This window comes from Zophobas morio, unplaced genomic scaffold (assembly GCF_036711695.1).
Source record: "Zophobas morio isolate AGI-343-1 ecotype UQ-CSIRO unplaced genomic scaffold, CSIRO_AGI_Zmor_V1 ptg000011l, whole genome shotgun sequence".
NCBI classification, from domain to species: Eukaryota; Metazoa; Arthropoda; class Insecta; order Coleoptera; family Tenebrionidae; genus Zophobas; species Zophobas morio.
In genome coordinates this window covers 8,984,668-9,006,125 of record NW_026972116.1, presented here as the reverse complement: position 1 = coordinate 9,006,125, position 21,458 = coordinate 8,984,668, and the positions used below count along the sequence as shown (strand labels likewise).

General features: G+C 33.2%; 1 protein-coding gene across 2 annotated transcripts in view; it reads right to left on the bottom strand.

Annotated features, from left to right (window-relative positions):
* LOC135126863 (uncharacterized) overlaps positions 1-21,458 on the bottom strand; it is a 351,909-nt gene that overhangs the window by 133,439 nt on the left and 197,012 nt on the right. For both annotated transcript variants that reach the window (XR_010280143.1, XM_064053057.1), the window contains exons 4-7: positions 19,009-19,139; positions 8,331-8,532; positions 2,224-2,283; positions 682-840 (exon numbers count right to left, since the gene is read on the bottom strand). Coding sequence is in view for 1 of the 2 variants with exons in the window: in XM_064053057.1 (XP_063909127.1) it covers positions 682-840; positions 2,224-2,283; positions 8,331-8,532; positions 19,009-19,139 (552 nt within the window). In the remaining variant the exon portion in view is untranslated. The remainder of the gene's footprint in view (positions 1-681; positions 841-2,223; positions 2,284-8,330; positions 8,533-19,008; positions 19,140-21,458) is intronic.

The window sequence follows — 21,458 nt, the reverse complement described above, 5'->3', positions numbered from 1 at the left end:
AACAGTATATTAAGCTTGGTGTTTTGATCATAGTACCTTGACTAAAGCTGACCTGTTTGTCGATGTGTTGGTTGCGCCTCAAGAGCGAAGAAATCTCTGTTTAAATAAATTTTGTAATCGCCTAAGAAAGTAGAAGGTTATTCTCAACGTGGACTGCTGACGTGTTTTAAGAAGTAAACATAAATTTTTCAGAGGAAATTTAACACTTTACCTTCCTGCATCCGAGGCTCTGTGACAGGCCGAATAAATAAATTTCAAAGAGACATTTTTGTTGAGCGAATGATAAGTAACTGAACGGCCGATTTAAAAAAAAAACAGCTTTTTGTTAGTACACGAATGTGTTTTCTTGTTTACGTTTCCTTCCGTAGCTAAACGATTTTTAACCACCATATCAATATTGAATATGATTTTTAAAAATAAATTTTAGATTGAAACAACCGAATGAATCACAGCAAATTTGTTTTGTTTGCTTTCGCTTACCACACATTCAATGATTTTTAACTACGTTTCCAGTGACGTACATAATAATACACAAACAAGTTTTTAGTGTAATAATTTAAGGAAGAAAATCTTTCGTTAAAAATAAATTAACGATATAAGAAGAGTAAACATTGTAAACCAGTAAAAAAGTTAAAAAACAGAACAAAGTTGAAACTAAAGGACGAAACACGAGCCACTTACCTATGGATGTTGAGTTGGCGGCGGTGGTAGCATCCATGCGACGGGTATGCAGTTGGTTGTAGAGAGTTAAACCCATTTTCACGCAGCCGACGCTGCCCCCAACCACCATGTAGATGGGAATGTGTGGCTCTTTGGGACAGTCTTTCAGGAATTGAATACCTGTGAAGCGACGTGAGGTTAATGGCATGGAGCGGAGAAGGTGCCGAAGCGTGCATTTTTATTGCAGACGTGTCTAGGTGCAAGTTACGGAGGAGAGAAAATATTCAGCAGGAGAAGCTAGAGCGGAAAGGATGATGAGAAATGGGGCTTACGGACATTCAGTCATTTAAATGAAGTGCAGTCAAGAGTTTTATTCCTTTGTATACAAATGAACATAAAAGTAGCGTATAAGCTCTTCGCTGCTGTTTAATTATGCTTTATTAACAAAGTAAGGTGCATTAAAAAACGTGAGTACCTATATATCGTCATAGAACAAAAGAAATGATATTTTATAGATGATTCTATTGTATTTTAAAAATAAAATTGCAAACAGGGTTATTTGAAAATAGCACGCCTTTGAAAACGCAATGGGAAAAACTGAATATTTATGTGATAACTTTAAACATAATTCCAAACTTCCGGCTTATTATAGTTGTTTAATCCATCATGTTTTTTATCCATTGAATGTCGTCTACAAAAGTGTAGAAAAACACAGAAGCAAAAAGTAAATTAGAAAGTATAAAAATCTTTACCAAGACGTTGATTAAGTATTTATGGAACACAATGCCAACTAAAATTGTAATAAGAAAGAAAACTCAGGCGAGAAACTCGGAAGTCATGCGGAAATTATACAAAACTAATCAGAAAATGTCACGTCACGAAGCTGTTATTAAATTATAGACTTTCTCTGCATCCGTGAAAATGAGTACGTGTATAGTGCTAACTAGTTAGATAACGAAGAGTGTTCGGATGAGAGACGTAAGCATGAGTTTAATTTTTTTTTGCAGACATGATACAAATTTTGTAGCAGTTACATAAACACGACTTTATCAGCGGCATATTTAGTAGTATGCTCGATTTAATAATGACAAACATAATTGCTGTGAAATATAGCTACGTCATCGTTACTTTAACTTATTTGCAACATTAATAATACATCTTAAAATGTTTCCTTACTGTAGCCATTCACTTACCATCGGCATAAATAATGATTCACCACCGCAATTCCCTCCCCAACAGATAAATTTAAAATGTAAACGTAAAAAACGAAATCTCCTAAGCAATGTATTATTTATGACGTTTAACCTTTGACTCGATCTATCCTCGTGGGTTCCCGATGACCCTTCTCTTATTATCCCGAGACCTAGATCTCTCCGAACAATTTAAAAGTTGTTAAAACGAGAGGCGGTGACACTCCCTCCGAATTTCCTTTAGTTCAAGAGCTAATACGCACTTCTACATTCTAAAAGTTTCTAATCGTCGTAATGGTCAAAGAAGTTGGTCGTGAAAGCGGCGAAAGATTAAGTTGCATGCAACACGCAGGACATAATACACGCTACTCACCCATGATCAACATTAGCAGAGGTAGAGTGGATAAGCACACCAGGACGACTGTAACCACCACTGAAAGAAAAAGGAAATTACAACGTTTTAGTTCAAAGAAATTAAGTTGGAGAATTGGCGAGAAGCGGAGCTTTTGCGTGATCCTCAGCTTCGGTTCTTAATAAGGTACAAAACGTTGATGTTGCTGATTAAGTTTGCTATTAGACGGGTCGTTAATCTTAATTCGTCAAACGATATTTCAAAGTTTTTTATTGTGTTTATGCGAAAACATGCAAAGCTATGCAAATATTTAACACGCTTTTATTGTAACTTTTTGTTAAGTGTTCGTTTCAGGCAAATCATGACTGTACAAGTATTATCCTAATAAACTTTGTGTCCCAGTTCCTCACTAAATTCTTGGATTTTGGTTTTAATGGAGATAACTGCATTATACTGGAATTGTAGGGAAATTTCAACGGCATAATTGCCTTACACGCCTTGGATAGTTTAATCCTGAGGGACACATATTTCAGACGGTTAACTTGTAGTTATGCACATTTAAAGTCTATTATCTTTTATTTTAACAATATTGCTAAAATTAACAATTTCGTTGCTCGAATATGCGTGTTACCACCGATTTTAATGTCATGTGTGAAGAGGGTTTACTAAATATTTTACCATAACAAAAATTACTTTGTTGGGAAAATTGTTTCGGGACTGTAATTTTCATTTTACGCTTCGTTGCACTTTATGTATAACCACGATCACAAGTACGAAAATCTATTTGTGTCAGAAGAACACTTGAGTAGAGCACCCGATTATATAATAATGTAATAACATGGAGATTGTAAAAGTTATGAGATAAGTGAAATTGGAAAAAAGTGCACTATTTTATATTGTTTTTTTTTTCAGGCAGAAATCCATTTAAGATAATGCAAATTTTAAAAGAATTGAAAAGTACGTTGTAATGTGTTATGTATTTGACGACTATTGTCACTCTGGAGAGGGTGCACCTGGGGTACTCTAGCACAGAAACGGATCTCCTAAATCTTGTGAGTAGCCTCCGGTTAAATAAGAAAAACTGGACCTATGGCCTCCTTGGTAGCGGCTCCTCAGTCACCTGGAGAAGCGATGACGCCGAAAAGGGGACAGTCCGGGGTCATCTCTGCTCTTTGCGGTTACACATTCAATTCATTTTAGATTAGGAAGCGAAGTATCTTAAAATTTATGTTAATAATTGCTTATTTAAACAACTGCTACATTCATGGAGTTACAAAATTTGTTATGAATTATAACATAATAGCGTCATGTTTAAGTGAGGCACATCGTATCGTAGAAATACAGTTTTCAAAATACTGCAAAATTTGTTGCGATATAAAATTCTGCCGTTGCCTAAGTTCTTTGTTTAGTACACGTCTACTTTCTAACTTAATTAGTTTCACGTTTATTTCTATTTCCCTGGATTTTAGAACTGGAATTTAAAAAGGGAGAGCTAAAATTTATGCAAAGTTAACAATAGGTGTAACGGATATGACCTTGGACGGGAGTTGATGATCTCTCGTTTTACCATCTGCACGATACTCCTAAAATCCATACTCCTAATATTTGACAACAAGAGGTTCAGTAAATTTAGAAATTCTTTGTCTAATAAAAATCAACATAGACAAACGACAGATAACAGATAGACAGACGTACCCTAGGCGTTATGCCGTTATGGAATGTGGAGAAAACATGAAAGTAGCCATGTAGTTTTGGTTGGCCCCTATTACAAAAGTTCCTCAGCTTAGGCTCGGGAAATAAAAACATGAAAATTCCAGAAAAATTGCGTTTTACAATAATATTTTGACAAAAGAGACTTTTAGTAAAATAAGATGTAAAACGACAAAGAGTTTATGATAACGTGTTCAAGATTTATGGGCCTATTTCTTCAGAAAATCGACGCGTTTTTAACAACTGACAACGGCTGCGACGCTTCGCATATAAAATGCATAACAAATGGGTTTTATTCGCTGTCACTTAAGCTAGAGTAATCAATAGACAATTTAATGCTCCAAACTTAATTCCAGTGGTTGACTTACGGCTTTACGTTCATAGAAAAATAACACGATGACACGAATTTTATTTTTTCCTGCTCTCTTTGATACTTAATCGGCAGAACTTTTGGAGAAATTTATTACTATTAAAACATTTCATAAACCAACAAATAAACGAAATAGCTTAATTATTTCAAAACATGCTTAGAAATTCCATGTTTAATTTACTAATACAAAATCACTTGCAAATGAGGCAAGTAAGATCTAAACTGCGACAAGAAAGGTTCCAAATAAATTTAATTACCAATCGTTAACACTCTTTACTATTTTGACATTTAGAACTGGGTCGATAAAACTCACAATCACTACAACTAATGCGGAAACTGCAATCGAAGCCTCAGCGGATACATTAAAATGCAGTTTTCCATTTTCAGCATTAAAATATTAAAGCAAAACCACTATTTACAAAAAAATATTTGTTCGCAATGAGCTTTACTAAAGGCATAGGTGATAAAAATCATTTTAGAGCGTAATTATTTTTATTCACAATCAGTGAGTAGCTTTTCTGACCCCTGAAAGGTTAGCAAGTCAGCGATTCAAGGAATACATTTTTCAACGAAAAAGAAAAGTTTGAAAGCGGTGAGTAATGATGCGTTGTCGGTCAGAAATGACCCAAAAAAAAAAATTTGAACTATAAATGTCAAATGAAAGTATTTATTGCAATGACTGCAACAGAAGTTTTAGTGGGAATAGCTGCAAATTTTTTTGAAAGTAGTGATAACGATAATGATAAACAAGACCAAAGACTAGTGAGAGAGCCGTCTACTATACGGCTAATTTCTGAAAGAATAATACAAGAAAAGGACCTTATCAGCGCTAATGAGTAAGTTGTACGTTGCCTTACAATTTTATGCCGCAGCAGACAAGAGACTGAGTGTTAATTTTTGTGCAAATTCCCGCAATTCTGGAGGAGTAAACTCTATTTGACTATCAAACATTTTCTTTGGTAAAAAAAACTTATAAAATGCAAATTTGCTGTGATTTTTTATTAACTAATTTAATAAAATATCATTGTGTAGCGCCTTCAAAGTGTTAATATTTTACCGAAATACCACGTGTATTATTATGGAGGTAGGTTTTTTTATTATTGTATTTTTACTCGTAATATTATATGATTGTAACAAAAATACAGGGTTTCTATAAATGATTATGGGATTGAAGTAGATCTTGGACGTGTGCCGCCTATCACTTATGCGGATTTTACTAAATGCCGAAAGGCTCACTACACACGCATCTGTATAACTGGTTACCTAAATTCTTCATATCTTGTTAAAAAATAGATCTAATTCGTTACAATAGAAAAAAAAACAAATTTATTGTGGTTGAACGTCACAGTAAATGTTCACGATCTTGTTCAAGGCACATGTTCATTCTCTTTTTAAATTAAAAAATGTTCTGTAACCTCCTTTCGTCAATGCTTTGGATCTATTGTTCTATAAAATAATTCTATTACTTACTTAGTGTAACACATTTCGACCACTTCAAACTATAGTTAAAATCACAGCTACAGTAGACAGACACAACTTGAATCTTCTTTTGTTAATCATTAAAGATAAATATTTAAAAAATGTGGTAGCGACTTTTTTGTTTATTCGCTATAAGATAGGGATACTCTTAGCCGAGAACTGGTGTTTACAACACTTTGATAACTTGTTTTGTTCATATTTGCCACATACCTATAAATCTGCAGTAAATTTTACCATCTGTCAAAAACTGATACATATTTGAAATTTTATTTTTTTATTTATTTCATAAATCTGCACAAACTGGTGGTATTAAAAGCTAGTTTATCATGGAAACTATTTGTTCGAATAAAGTAAATTTATAGCCATTGTTGGAAAAACTAACGTAATGGCTATCGATTGCTGTAAACAAATCCCAAACATATAAACAGCAATTTTCGTCTGGATAGAGTAATAAATGTGCAATAACCTAAGGGTAAACCTGGATTGTGGGACACCCAACATAAACAGAATAACAACATTTCCTTTGTAAGATCCTAATACACATTCTAGATCTTACAAAATTTATAATCCTATATGTACTCGTATGTATGACGGCGGTTAATTATTCAAATTTTTGGTTGAGTGTAGTTGTGAAACATAAGCCATAATTATTGCTCTAATAGTGAAGATATACGACAAAAGTATCACTTAATGATAGCTAAAAGAAGTATTATGCCATTTTGACAAATTTTAGTTTTTATGATCTTTCACAGCTTGTAGAATACGAAAATTGTTTCCCATTTATATTTCTCTGTCATAGGAACAATGTGATACAAATCAGACTTACTCACATTTATATTCTATTACAAAATATGAATTAAAATTGATTTTTTCATTCCCTCCAGAACGTTCATTACGGCATTTCGAGAAATATTTATAGAAAATCTTTATTGCTAGTGTTTTAACATGTTTTTATTTTTTTAAATCGTCGGGACAACATATCCTAGAACGATTATTATTTATTTTATCAGAAATTCTAGGAACGCAATTATTTACGATGAATGTAAATCCACACCACAAAATTAATAATGTACTTCAATATATTATTAAATACCTTAATAGAAAATATACACTGTGATATGCTCATTTAATATGTATGTACTCGTATAAGCTGTGCTGCAAGGACAGAGAAAATTTATTTATAAATAACGTGACAGATTTTAACAATATCTATATTGTGTGTTAAAACTACATTTGTAAGTAACATCACTATTTACAAAACAGACTTGAAAATAAATTTCTTGTCCCACTACTTCAGATGAGGATAAAATACTCGGACTAAATGACACATCCTGATAGTGCTAACTTTGCTTGTCAAATGCAACCAAGGAAACTCTATTACTGGAGTAGCTAAGGGCGGCGTTTTATTATAGGTATATATTTTGGCAAAAATCGCTTTTATATGTTGAATGGTTTTACGTAAAATCGCTTTGAATCCTGTCAAATAAGGGTACAGAAAACAATTTTCTACAAAGCTGTTGTGGTAGTTTGTTTTCAATCTATTTAGATTGAATCCAATCTAAAATATAAGGTTTAACATATCCAAAGGGTCAATAATCTGTTTTCGTTTGACTAATGTTACTAATAAAATCTTTTATGAATCGAGGACGTTATTACATACTTATAATTATAGCCAGGAGCATCGCAGACATAATTCGTGATAGTACATGGTATCAAGGCTTTTATAACCCTGTGTTCAAATCGTTATTAACATTAATGGTGAAATTAACGTCGGGTGAAGCTCTTATCTAGAATAATAGGCTCCTGAATTAATAATAATCTCCGAAGGTAAAATTTTTGAAAGAAGAATAACTAACTCAAGTCAAACAGTTCGAAAAGCGCCAGAATTTGTCCGGTAATTTGATTAATTTCATCCTCAAATGCAGAGAATTCTACAATAACGTTTCTAATTTCATTTACAAATTCGCCAATCTGATTAAACATGAAAAATTTCTCTTCACCCGACTGGATTGAAATTAGATGATTAATAATTGAGTACATAATGCACGATTTTATTCCACAATGGAATGTTTGAATTTTGTGTTGACTATCCGTATTCAAGCAACTGTTGAAAAGACTGCAAAGTGAATTAAACTCAATTTCCTTCAATCAAAAATTGGTATTGATGGAGTAATTTATTGAAGTGTCTCAACTTGGCGTAGGGCCAACCGACAGGGAAATTCCCTTAGTTTCCGGAAGCAATTTATATCAATTTCTAATTTGAAAGCAGACTTGTCACAGATGTCAACAATAAAAGGGCCAAAGAAGCCCGGAACTATTCTTTCATAAAATCCTAGCCTGTCAGTGAAATATTTTATCGGATCCCAGTTCCTGAATCTAAACAAGCAGACCCATATGAAAGTTCGGAAACGTAAAAAACATATACACTGAATGTTCAAGCCCAGAAAAATTAGTCTTTTTACAGATTTGACTTTGTTTTCTGTTTAAAAAAAAAAGGAAAATGATAATTTGTGAGTTTATCCCTAATTTTCCTGGACTATTTACATCTTTGGCTAAAGTTCTTACTTACCGGTTCTATTGACGATGCTCAAAGCTTTGCAGACAAAGTCGCAAGTTCCTGATGCCTCGAGATTAGCGTCCTTCAGCTGGTAGGCCACAGATCCGTAAGTTGTTAACGATATACCAAGTCCGATTCCTTGTTCGCCGCCCCCGTATTTTTGGTCGGAACAGAGACGGCGTTGTTCGTCCCCGGACACCTGCGGCAGGCCCACCTGTCAGTGAGGGGTTAGACAAAGTCATACCGCCGCCTCCACTTCAACTAACACTATAAGCTAAAGCTCTTAAGCAGAAACAGCCAAGCTTTTAGATAGGAAGAAAGTTTTAGTAAGTATAGGAAAGAGATTAATGACTAGTATGTACAAGTTTAATCGGCGTTAATTTAATCAAGTGGATTAAGTTGTTAGAGCCAGGTAATATTGAATACAATTACTTAACTCGGGGAAGCGCAAAATCCGTAGGTGACATAATGAGAATTATTTATAGTTTCTAAAAGTATGTTTGCAGTATTTGGCACTAAATTTCTGAACAATGTATTATTAATATTAATTGTTAAATTAAATGCAATTTTATAACAAACTTAACTTTGACATATTCAGGTGATATAAGTTTGGTTGTAGTTTATATTTCAAACCTTCATTTTTCTATCCAAATAGTATAGTATATTGTACAATCGAAAAGATTAGGTAAGTACATGTTTCGCCAGCAAAGTGGGCATCAGCAGGGCGTTTGCAAACTAAACTCAAGACTGACTAGGAACTATATACACTTAACGTAACCTGACTGACCTCCCCCCTCCCAATTCCCAGGAGATTGTGAGTTATAAACTGATTTTTAAATTTTACCAAAAATTCAGTACATATCTATCTCCTAATGATTGACATTTTGTTTGCCCAATTTTTGTTGTCATTGGGAGTTATTGTACATATAATACCTGATTTCATTAGTTTTCAATTTTCTTTGGCCTTATTCACATCTTTCTAATTGCCGAAAACGTTTGAAAAATTGATTCATGAGTATTTTAAACTATTTTCATACTTATGTTTTGAAAACTTTCCTTTTTTCCGTTTTTGGTGATTTGTGATTCGAATTATGAGTAAAATTAAGTAAGGTAAATAACTTTGTCTTTTCATCTAAAAAGAGTTTTTCTAAGCCGTCTCTTTTAGGAGGATGGGTGCTAAGTAACAGCAATTAGTTGTAGCCATCATTCTAAATTTAACAAACATTTTACTGAATCCAGAAAGTTACATGAAAAAAATGTACAAGCGGGTTCACTGTAGAGATGCTTTTAATCGACGGTAATTACACAAAAGGTTTTTTTTTTATTCTTTTTTATTTAACCAGTAATTAAATTGTTTAACAAATTGACGACGCAAACCATCTATCATAAAAAGACGAGTCAGCACGAGTCTTTTTACCTCACGGTTTGTAGTCAATTTCCTGAAAAGCATCAAAAATGAGTTTTAAAAATGAAATTTTATCCTGACAAAAAAATCACAAACTTAAGTTCATGAGATAATCTAACAAATGAAATTGAGAAACAAACTTATTTGTTTAAAAATTGCAGTTACTACGAACACAGTTATTAAAAATACTTTTGTTTTCACGACCAAAATTTGGAATTTTCAATTCACAATTGTTCTTAATTTCTTCATCTTCAAGTTTTAAAATGGATGAAATTCTCAATTTCAACTAAATTTTATTAGAATTACGAATTTCTGCCACTTTTTACTTCCCGAACGTAGACAAAGAAGTATTGTAATTGAGTCCATCGGGCAATATGCTACGTTCATGACCTCTAGAGTCAGTCTGTCTGTCATCTGTGTCGATTTTTATTAAACATATAATCTCCGATTGATGTCCAATTTTGTATATAAATATATGTATTAGGATAAATCGTAAAACACCAACTAAAATTATTCTAATCATCCCACCAACAATGTGATGACGTTCGCTCCCTATATTGCATAATGATTGATGTTAAATTTTGTGAAATAATATAGTCTTGTACTTGTGGTTTACGAATCTACCTTGTTTATTATTATATTTGTTTATTGTTTAAACCACCTTCTCCTTTGGACGCAAGTGTATAAACGGTGTAACAGTTAGCGTGGCTCAGCACCCACATCAGATCCAAGTTCCGGCGATTAATATAATGAATAATAATATTCAGAACATTTTGCTCCAATGTAACTTAGACCCGGTTTGCAGAAGCTCATTTAAATATTTAATTGCCATTAAATTTTTAACACTGTGTTAAAGTACCACGTGACCGACTCTATGCAAATCAGACGTCGCTAAACGCGTCGTTAAATGCGTGATTAACTTAATCTTAGTATCTCAAATATTGTATAAACTGGCCCTTAAATTAATAATTTTAGTTCTCTGTTTCCAAAAAACGAATTCATTTAAATCAAACAAATTGCTACGTGCTAGTCGTGACATTCTTTCGATGTAGGAGTATAAATATAAACAATCGAAGTTAACCTTGTACATTGATAATAACACATTTTTTCGAGTTGGTTATTTTCTGCTTTAAATAGTGGCTGGTTCTTATTTAAATTTATTTGAGTGTTCATTTGTTATTATGTTCTTACGAGTATTTAGAAAAGTATTGTATTTTTCTCTTAATATTTATTATTACTGAGGAAAAAAATACCTTTCAACCGGGTTGTACAAAAGTACTCGTATAGTGTCAAATAAATAAAATAATAATACATTATTAACAACGATCACAAGAGTAATAATCAGACTTCGGTATTGTGGAAATGATGATCATTGCCGTCCGATCGCCAGCGTTATTGCAGTCGTGACCTACAACTTCGGGAATTCTTAATAACAGTTACTAGTTTTTCTCGGTTTTCCTAAGTTATACGAGTTCTCCTAGATGTTAAAATGCTTTAAAAATTAAAAATGACTGTTCAACATCACAATTTTTGCGATGATCTTGCTTAGATAAACCCTGATTTGGATCAAACTCTACTGAGGTGGAGACGTGGTTGAGATTGCACAGTCGGCCAGCCAAATTTATCGCTTGACGACGTGCCATTGATTTTAATATTTGTCTGGTTGATTGCCCATCACTTCGGCTGTGCCTAACTCTGATAATAACACATCCATTATACAGTAAGTCAGTAAACGCGTTTCTGGATAGCTCATTAATTATTACAAATAGAAAAAATTGGTCGAAGGTTATTTCGACAAAACTTCCCTCCCTCCCTGAACCGCGAGGGCGCAAATTCCAAGGGGGCATGGTCTGCACAAATGCGGACAATATGAAATATATTTAAAGTAGATAATCACTGGGAAACGATGGATTCTTAATTCCTGGTACTTGTTTAATTTTAACTGTTTTGTTTATGTTTATACTTCAAAAGAATTCGACCATTACCACGTCATGTAGTATCAGCCCCGGTATTGAAGTACGTATGGGTGGCATTAAATGCATACGTAGGTATTAAAGAAACTGAAATTTCATGGATTTTGCCTCTTCAACAGCGAAGAGAGGACCAGTTAATTAAGCATAGTCAGTTTTTTATCCAAAAAGTGTACCTAGGTAATATCAGGATAGTACAAGAACAAAAAAAAAAACCGTGTTGGAATTTAAAGTAACAAGCCCTGAGCAAGTTCGCTTATATGTACATGTAGAAAAGGTTGATGTACAATTTCGATTTGTTTTGCGAAAATTAGGATGCCTCGGAGAAAACTTGAAGACAGATCAGATCCACAAGTATGTTACCTTATAAAATTTAAACCCTACTTATTACGAAAAATTTTGAGATGTCATCTACATGATATTTCTAATATACATATTGACAACAATCGGTCCAGGAGTTTCTATGCTCTCCGGGCAAGTATCTTAACCACTGGAACACGAGGCCACTTATCTTTCTTTGCTTACCGACGTGTTATTGTGCCGCCACACTTCCTTAGCTTACGCTCGAGAAGTAAAAAAGGCAAGAACTATAGCGGTACCGTTCTTTGAGGACCATACACTAAAATTATTTTTAACTATACATCGGGCACTGTTTTTAAGCCCTAACTTAATTTTTCCAAATGTAATATACTATGTAATTTTATATATTCTGATTGATCTCTTTTTCAACTTTATAACGATGGTTTATTTTCGAAATTTTAATGGCACATCTCCAAGTTATTCTAATTTTCTTGAAATTGTTTAGCCATGGAAAAATCGCAATAGGGTTATTTTTAAAATCTTTGTTATATGTAATATTTTGTGGAGAGATATATCAGTTTTATCAAAAAGAACAGCCTATCTTTTATACTGCATTTTATTCTCTCTCTTGTTGTATTTCTTTTTTGTTAATTATTCTCTATATTTTGAAATGGTTGTTATTGTGGTTTTTTACTTTTTTGAGAGACAGCGTCATATTGAACGAAAGAGAACAAAAAACACGGAGTGTTCTATTTCAAAAAACTGAATTATCGATATTCGAAATTGTAACATTTCAGTTTTTTTTAAAGACTTTGTATGTTGAAATCTAATTTAATTTAAAAGATAAGAACACAATGTGCGCACATTTTTTTTATTTCTTCATAAAATACTGCAGCACACATCTTAAAAACAACATTATTGCTATTTTTGCGAACTATTGCATAGGTAAAAAAACTGATCGAAAGTTGTTTGGACAGAACTTCCCTCGCTCCTGAAGTACAATGAAACATCCACTCCGCTCCTGATTTACCCAATAAAATTCATTAATTTTTTCGAGCCACCTGTTTAACCAAATATAAATAATATCAATGCAATGATAAATCACAGGTAGAAACTCATCATATTCTGCACATTTTGGGTAGAATTTATCCGGCAAAATTTTGAGATGACGTCATCTATTTTTTTGGGGGGAATAAACAGATAGATTCTGATCCACAATTACCATGCTTACAATAACCTTAAAACGTCTGCAAGAATTCAAATTCATTAATTTCTTTGAGTGACCCTGTATATACAAATCTAATAAATGAGGTTCTTAATTTGATCACTAAAAAATTGGTGGAAGGCTGTAAGTATAATCCGATAAACCCAGCTCCATCTCCAGAGCCATAATTAACACCCCTTGTCCTTCAGCACTAGGTAATAGCAGTCTGAAGCTCAAGGGTTTATTTATGTTTATACATCTAAAGAATATCACGTAGAAGTTAGTTTGATTTGAATGAGTTTGTCTTCTCAAAACAGGACTAAATTATTAATTAAACCACAATTGAACAAAATGTTCTAAATATTGTAATTCTTATTTTATCCTTATTATATAAAGACGTCCCTATTCTTCACATTTTCGGGAAAATGGGGTGACTCGTTCTTAATTTGACCAATAAAAAATTTGTGATAACGTCATCAACATGGATAATTCTAGTTACGTCATAAAAGAAAAGTAGTCACAGTGTTATACCAATGCAAAGGGCCAAGTTCGGCATCGCAGTTCCGCAGGTCGCTGCTCTCTGCGATACATCCACTGCGCCACGCAGACGTTCAAACCGTGTCGGGAATAAAACGTTATTATACCTTGCAAATGTTTTTGCGAAAATTTTAACGTTTAGCGAAAAAACTGAAATTAGTAGTGTTAATAGCAATAACCGCTGTTCTTTTTGAAACTACCAACTAAAAGTTAGAAAAAGTAGTTAACTAACTTAACCACCAACTGGTAGTAGTGGTTGAAAATGTAACTGCACAAAGTAGCTAAATACTTCCAAACAATGATGTCAATAAATGTGGAATATTTATTTTTAGGAACATTATGAAACAACCAGAAAGGAATAGTAATATGGTTTCCCATTTTAATACAGATTTCCATAAAGTACTAGCATGGTAGAAACAAACAGTGTTTTTAGTTTTAAATCCTGTTCTACAAATTACTTCTTGATGGAAAATACCTTGTTAACTAGTGCGTCAGGAATATATTCGTTGTCTGGGTTAGAACTAGATGACTTTTTACTTCAACGAACTGTTTTTGTACTAGGAACAGAAATGTTTCTTGTTTTTGGAGCCTTCTACAACAAAAGAAATAAGTTATCAAATGAATTCTGTTATTAGCGTTCACTGGGCTTACACCTGATGGTTATTGTATGTATTTAGACATACATATATATTATGTATAAGATGATTATAAAAATGTTGTCCAACAAATTGATTTTTAAATTTTCTGAGCTTTACAGTCTCGTGGTGTCACAAATGTCAATTATTACATAATTTTTTTAAGATTTTTTTATTCACCTCGAGTGATGGATTTGCTACATGAAAGAAACAGTAAGTTCCTTTTCATGAAGAATTTAAGTAAACCACCTGTTCCACCTTAGATTCCATGCTCGTGATGAAATAGCACGTGAACAAAAGTTCAATTACATCACCTTTTACTTTGAATTTTTTCTTGTGTTTTCTTGTTTAATGATTTTTATCTTTAATGTTGCCTAACGAAGTTTTGGACGCAAACATTTATATTGCATAACATGTACTTAAGTCTACAATAGAAAATAAACCACCTACTAATTATTCCACACAAGTTTTCAATAACATTCGCAACCCCCATTGCTATTTTAACATTTTAGTTCAGATGCACCAAAACAGTAGGTACCGTTTGGGAAAATCAATAATGTCAATTTTATCAATTTTGAAAAAATATTATTAAGAAAAAGTGCAGTTGATGTAACAAATTTTCAAACTATTCACTAAACATTTACTAAACACTACTGGACTCGATTCCTGAAAGATCGCCTAACCCAACATGGGTGAAATCGATTTCTTTTCTAAATTCTGCAAACTGATGTCTGACTTACAATCTTTCTCTTAACAAAATTCTTTGACTTCTGTGAGCATCTTCTTCAGCTGGGGTAATTATTTGAGCTTGCTTTTCTTCCTTTGTTATGTTCTGTTCGTTGTCGATCTTCTTTTACACTGTTTTGACATTTTTACTTCCCGAGCGTAAGCAAAGGAAGTATTGTAATCGAGTCCGTCGGCCGACTCTCTAGTTTTACGTTTTCTCGATCTTTCATGACCCCTAGAAGACGAAGAAATAGGTCTCCCATTTCCGTCTGTCTGTCCGTCTGTCTGTCCGTCTGTCCGTCCGTCTGTCCGTCTGTCCGTCTGTCCGTCTGCCGTCCCGGATTTTTATTAGACAGATAATCTCCGAAAGTACTTGACCGATTGTTGTGAAATTTTGTACTTATATTAAGAATATCATGTAGATGGTAAAACGCCAACCAAAATTTGTGTAATCATCCCCACCACTAATGCGATGACGTCACTTCAAAATTGTACATAGTAAATGGGTTTTCAATTGTATAAAATAACATAGTCCTACACATGTAGTTTACAACTCCGAATCGACTTTTCACCCGAAACGTCCAGATTTTTGGAAAAAAAATCAAAATTATAAAACAACATTTTGAAATTTAATTTTTAATCTGCTAACCAGAATGCTTTGAAATGTTGCAGATGTTTTAAGGCTATAAAGAGCATCATAAATCTTTAGTCAAAAAATATTTGCTTATCCCCTCCAAAAACTTGATGACGTCAGCTCAAAAGTTTGTGGAATAAATCATATCTAAAATGTACAAAATATGATGAGTCTGTACTTGTGATCTATCACTCCATTCATATTTTTTGGATTTGCATATACAGGGTGACTCAAAAAAATTAATGAATGCGTAAATATATTTTATTGATTTAATCAGGAACTACAAAACCGAATGCTCTGAAATCTTGCAGATGTTTTAAGGTCATAAAGAGCATAATAAATGTTTAGTCAAAATATATTTGCTTATCCCCTCCAAAAACTTGATGACGTCAGCTCGAAAGTTTGCCGAATAAATCCTATCTAAACTGTAAAAATATGATGAGTCTGTACTTGTAATTTATCACTCCATTCATATTTTTTGGATTTGCATATACAGGGTGACTCAAAAAAATTAATGAATGCGTAAATTTATTTTTTTGATTTAATCATGCAAAACCGAATGCTTTGAAATCTTGCAGATGTTTTAAGGTTATAAAGAGCATAATAAATGTTTAGTCAAAATACATTTGCTTATCCCCTCCAAAAAATTGATGACGTCAGCTCGAAAGTTTGCCGAATAATTCCTATCTAAACTGTACAAAATATGATGAGTCTGTACTTATGATTTACCACTCCATTGATTTTTTTTTGGATTTGCATATACAGGGTCACTCAAAAAAATTAATGAATGCGTAAATTTATTTTATTGATTTACTCAGGAACTACAAAACCGAATTCTTTGAAATCCACTGCGAAAAAAAAACATAATAGGCATGCAGTCGTCACGTTTCCGACAGCGAGGGAAGTACTGTCTAAACTCTTTAGACCAATTTTTATAATAATGTTCTACCGAGCACTGGAAAATTTTTTCTATAGGATTTCTATTATCGGGGTACCGCTTCCTTTTTTCAGTCACGTCAAAATTTAAAAAACCACCAAAGGAAATTATTTTTTTCACATACAATTTTTGATTCGCACTGTATATTTAGCAAGGCAGAGAAAAAATAATTATACGCTACAATACCATGCATATCACAATGTTGTTATTCTCTTAACTAGTGTCCATCCCAACCAGTGGTTTACAGGCTACATCTATTAGAAATTTGATACTTAAAGTATTTTTTGAATTTTATACTAAACAAAAAATGTGATCATTAAAAAGAACCAAGATTCACCGTAACTAAATATTACACAAACAAAATTTGTATAGTCATTGTAATAAATCTAAAGCACCCTGTACAATACATCTGATTTATTGTTGTAATATAATAACTCTCTCGCAGATTTTCACGTTCTCTTTACACAATCGGTGAAAACTCATTTCGGCATTTTGCTTGTGTCAACTCTTTTAAATTTATTTTTAAATTTCGTTTCGTTATACCAAATATTACTTTTTGTTATTTTTGATGGTATTTCAGATAATCCTTTTGTCGTCTCTTTTCAGTCCTCGACTACATGCCGTCTTTGTCACATCGCTCCACATCAATATGCTTTTAATCAAACTGTCAAACAATTCTGCCTCCACGCGAAACCTATATCCAAAGTTTTTCGCCCCAATTTTCCAAATTATTTCGAAGCTTTTATTTATTTTATTAAATCCTCCACAATGTGTCCTGGGCGATATTTTTCAAGCAATATTTTACTGAAGATTTATGATTAAAAATATGGGAAAATTTTTAAATTTACTACACAAATAACGAAATTCATTGAAACATGTCGTTTTAAAGTATAGTGAATAATAAATAATTTTTATACTTAATAGATGTTAAAATAAAATGATTTGTTTTACATTCAAAACAATTGCCTCTTTCTTGAAATTATAAAAATAGTACATTTTTTTACGTTTCAGTGCGAGTTATAGGTAAATATAAAACATGGCAGAAAAATGGTCACTTTAATTACGAACTCTATACTTAATTTTTTACGATTGCGTTTTTACAGCCTTTCTGTTTCAACACAACTACTAAAATGTAGTATTCTGGGATTTTTGTATGTTTGTACATATAAAAATTGAATCTATACTGACACTGTCAACAAAAATTTGTTATTGCAAACGAATTATGCTAATTATTTTTCAACTAGATAAAGTAACAATAAAATATTACACAGCATCCTTTTGAATATTACCAAAGTTTTGTCTGGTGCATCTTTATTCTAAGTTTTAATTCCGTTACGTCACTAATTCTGGTTGCTAAAGAAGTTTTACAAAACTTTCCAAACTGACGATGAAGTAAACAAAAATAATTAAACAACAACACACAATTTTCTCCTCTCGTAGTACGCTTGTTTACTAAGCTACCCTTACTTTTCCCCCAATGTAAGAAACATCCGACCAACTTTCAAATATTAAAGAGATCTGCACTTTCAGTGTACTCATAATTTGAATCTGGTCTTCTTATACATAAAATATACTTCCGCTAAAACTTTCGGATGTGATTACCTGCAACAAACTTAACAGAGTGCTGGGAAAATGTTGACATCAGAAAAATTTTACCCTATAAAAAATTTAATTCTAAAAATACATCTTTATGTCATGCTTTAGAGTATTTTTAAATATTTCCACCCACGGTTATTCGTCCTGAATAATTTATAGCATCACACTTGGAAGCTTCTGTCGATAAATGGATTTTATCCAGCAGTGTCTGCGTTCCAAGAGCAAAATTAAAAACTGCATTTTGTATTGAAATTGCTCCGCATTTCCTTTTTGTTTTATTAAAATAGAAGAAAAAATCATGCCCGATCATGAAGACAGTATGCAAGAACAAGAAAAACAGACTTAGAAAAGAATATATGATTTGTGTGTTATTTTTCGCGAATTGATGCCATTTTATATATATTGAAACTGTTAAGCAGTTGGTAAGGTAACTTAATGATAGTTTAGCCTGAAATAAACGGCCCAAATATAGTTTGATTTGATTAAGTGGAATAGAAAGTGAAACCTACATGATTTCTGTATAAAAATCTGACTTGTAAATAGCACGAAACAGATCTGAAAGGCGATACTCAATCGAAAACTAATGCAGCGATAAAACACGCAGAGGTTCATAATTTCATGCGAATACTCGACCTATATATATTCTTTCCCGGGTCTGTAATGAAACCTATCTAACACACACTGCATCAGCACTCATGAAAAATAGAAAGAATGCAGTCAAGCTTGCAGAATTACACGTACTTTACCTGACTAACGGAACTGCTTGCGCGTCTGGATCCGCTCTCCGAGAATCCAGAATTGCCACTGTACGCTGCATTAACTGCTCCTCTGGAAGAGGATCTGTAAGGAGATGTGCTACGACCTCCGCTTCTCGATCCTGCAAACAAAATTGACACTGATAGTGACTTTAGTATATGCGAATTTAGGTGGTAAATGCGTTACCATTTCTATTGCGATGTCTCTGGAGAGATTTGCATTATAGATTAAGGTTCGGATGTACGTCAATGCGAACAACGGATGTACATTAGAAGTGTGACGGAATTCACGACTTCTTTTAGGGTCAATTATTTCTTAACTACAAGGTGCGATCGACAAAAATCGTCTTCTAGTTGACGCGGCACTAAAAGAACAGCTCTCTTCCTCATCGTCTGTTATACACTTCGAGGGGCAAGAAAGAGTGTCAAAGTCGCGTCAACTAGAGAATGATTTTCGTTGATGGCACGTTTGTAAGGGCTACCCCATATAAAATTCTGTTTAAATGTACAGAAATTAATGTACGGAGGACTAATGGATTTTATGAGCAACTGTGGTGGTTTTGTAAACGATAAATACACTTTTGTTTTTCGAGCGTAAGCTAAGGAAGTATTGTAATAGAGTCTATACGCCGAACGACTACTTTCATGTGTTTTGTTGTTTGATGACCCCTAGGGAATGAAACAATAGGTCTCCCGTTTCCGCCTGTCTGAGGTCTGTTGTTTCTCGTCTGTGTCTGTTGTTGTTGATAAACCTCGAAACTGCTCGATTGTTGCTAAATTTTACACGTACATTACGAATATCGTGCAAATACTAAGACGCTAACAATTTTTTTCTGTTCTTCCTCACCAACAATTTGAAGACGTCGCCTCAATTAGATAAAAAAACATAACCATCTGGATTTTCTCAAGAAAATCAAAATTGTTTAACAATATTTTATGGTAATATAAGAGAAACTCTGACCAATAAGCTCAAGGGGCTGGAGTACGTATTAATGACGCGAAGGTCATGGGATCGATCATCCCATGGGTCACTATTTTGAATTAATTTGTGACTGGTATTATCAATATTTTTTAAATTGGATTTGTTTTATTGTTCCTTAGGGGAGAGGAAAGTTCTGTGTAAAGCCAGTTGACCAAATTTTAAGTGAAAATCGGCTGCACACCTAATAATTTTGCTAATAATTTCGTTGATAAGAATAAAATTTACGAAACTTCTTATATTTTTAACACCTAAACGTGAATCCAGTAGGTTAAAACTCGTTGTGTAATAAATATACTGAGTGACAAACGTATAAGAACGCCAAGAAATGGCCATTCAATTGAACTGATTTTAATGTATTATGTGTTGGTGTTTAAAATAAATAAAAAATAAAAATACTAAATATATGGGCGAAAAAGAGGACCCGGGTGGGTTAGGTAGCTTCGTGCTTGCCCGCTACACCCTGGGTCGTGGGTTCGATTCCCGCCCGTATCTGGGTGTTGTGTATGTCCCTCGTTCCCCTGTAATTGGGCCTCCGGCCTGTTGGGGAACGTAATCAAATAAAAAAAAAAATTAAATGTACAGATATTTAAGTATAACATAAGTACCGTTGTATAAACAACTGCCCTACAACAACTAGTCGAATGTTATTTTATTACACAGAACTTCTACCATCCAGTTCTTTAGAACTCAGTCGTCTCTTTTATTTTAGTATAAAATATTGTTAAAAGTTTTGATTTTCTTGCGAAAATCTGGATGCCTACGATAAAAAAGTTGCTCGAAGGTTTGTTCGACAGAACTTTCCCAGCCCTTGAAGAACGATCAGACAAATTCCGCTTTTTTAAAAAAATAAAAAATTTGATTTTGTGATTTTCGTATTGCGATAAAGTAAAAACTAGTGATGTAAATAACACCCCCACAGCTCCTGGGCAACGGGGGTGCAGATTCCAAGGGAGCGCGGTTCGCACACGTGTTGACAACATGTATACATTTAAAGCAGATAACCAACGAGAAAAATATAGATATTCTCAGTTTCTCAGTACATGCTTAACTTCGCTGGTTTATGTTTATACTTCGAAAGAATTCGACTGTTAGCACGTTAAGATTACAAGCATCAGTGGTTAAAAGAAAATGAAATTTGATTTATTTTGTCTCCTAGAAGACTAATTAATCAATAAACCACACTCGTTTTTCTTCTTAAAACTACTCATAAATTTGACCAACATTTATTCGGCGAAAAAAAAAGATCAATTTATCTAACGATTTACCATGTTCTCAATAATCTTAAAATATTTGCAAGACTTCACAGGATTCGGTTTTGCAATTCCAAAATTAAATTATAAAATGTTGTAATACAATTTTTAATTTTTTCGCAAAAATATAGATATCTAGAGCAACAATTCAACACGGATTCATAAATTACACATGCAGCAGTATGTAATTCTATAAAATTTAAGAGACA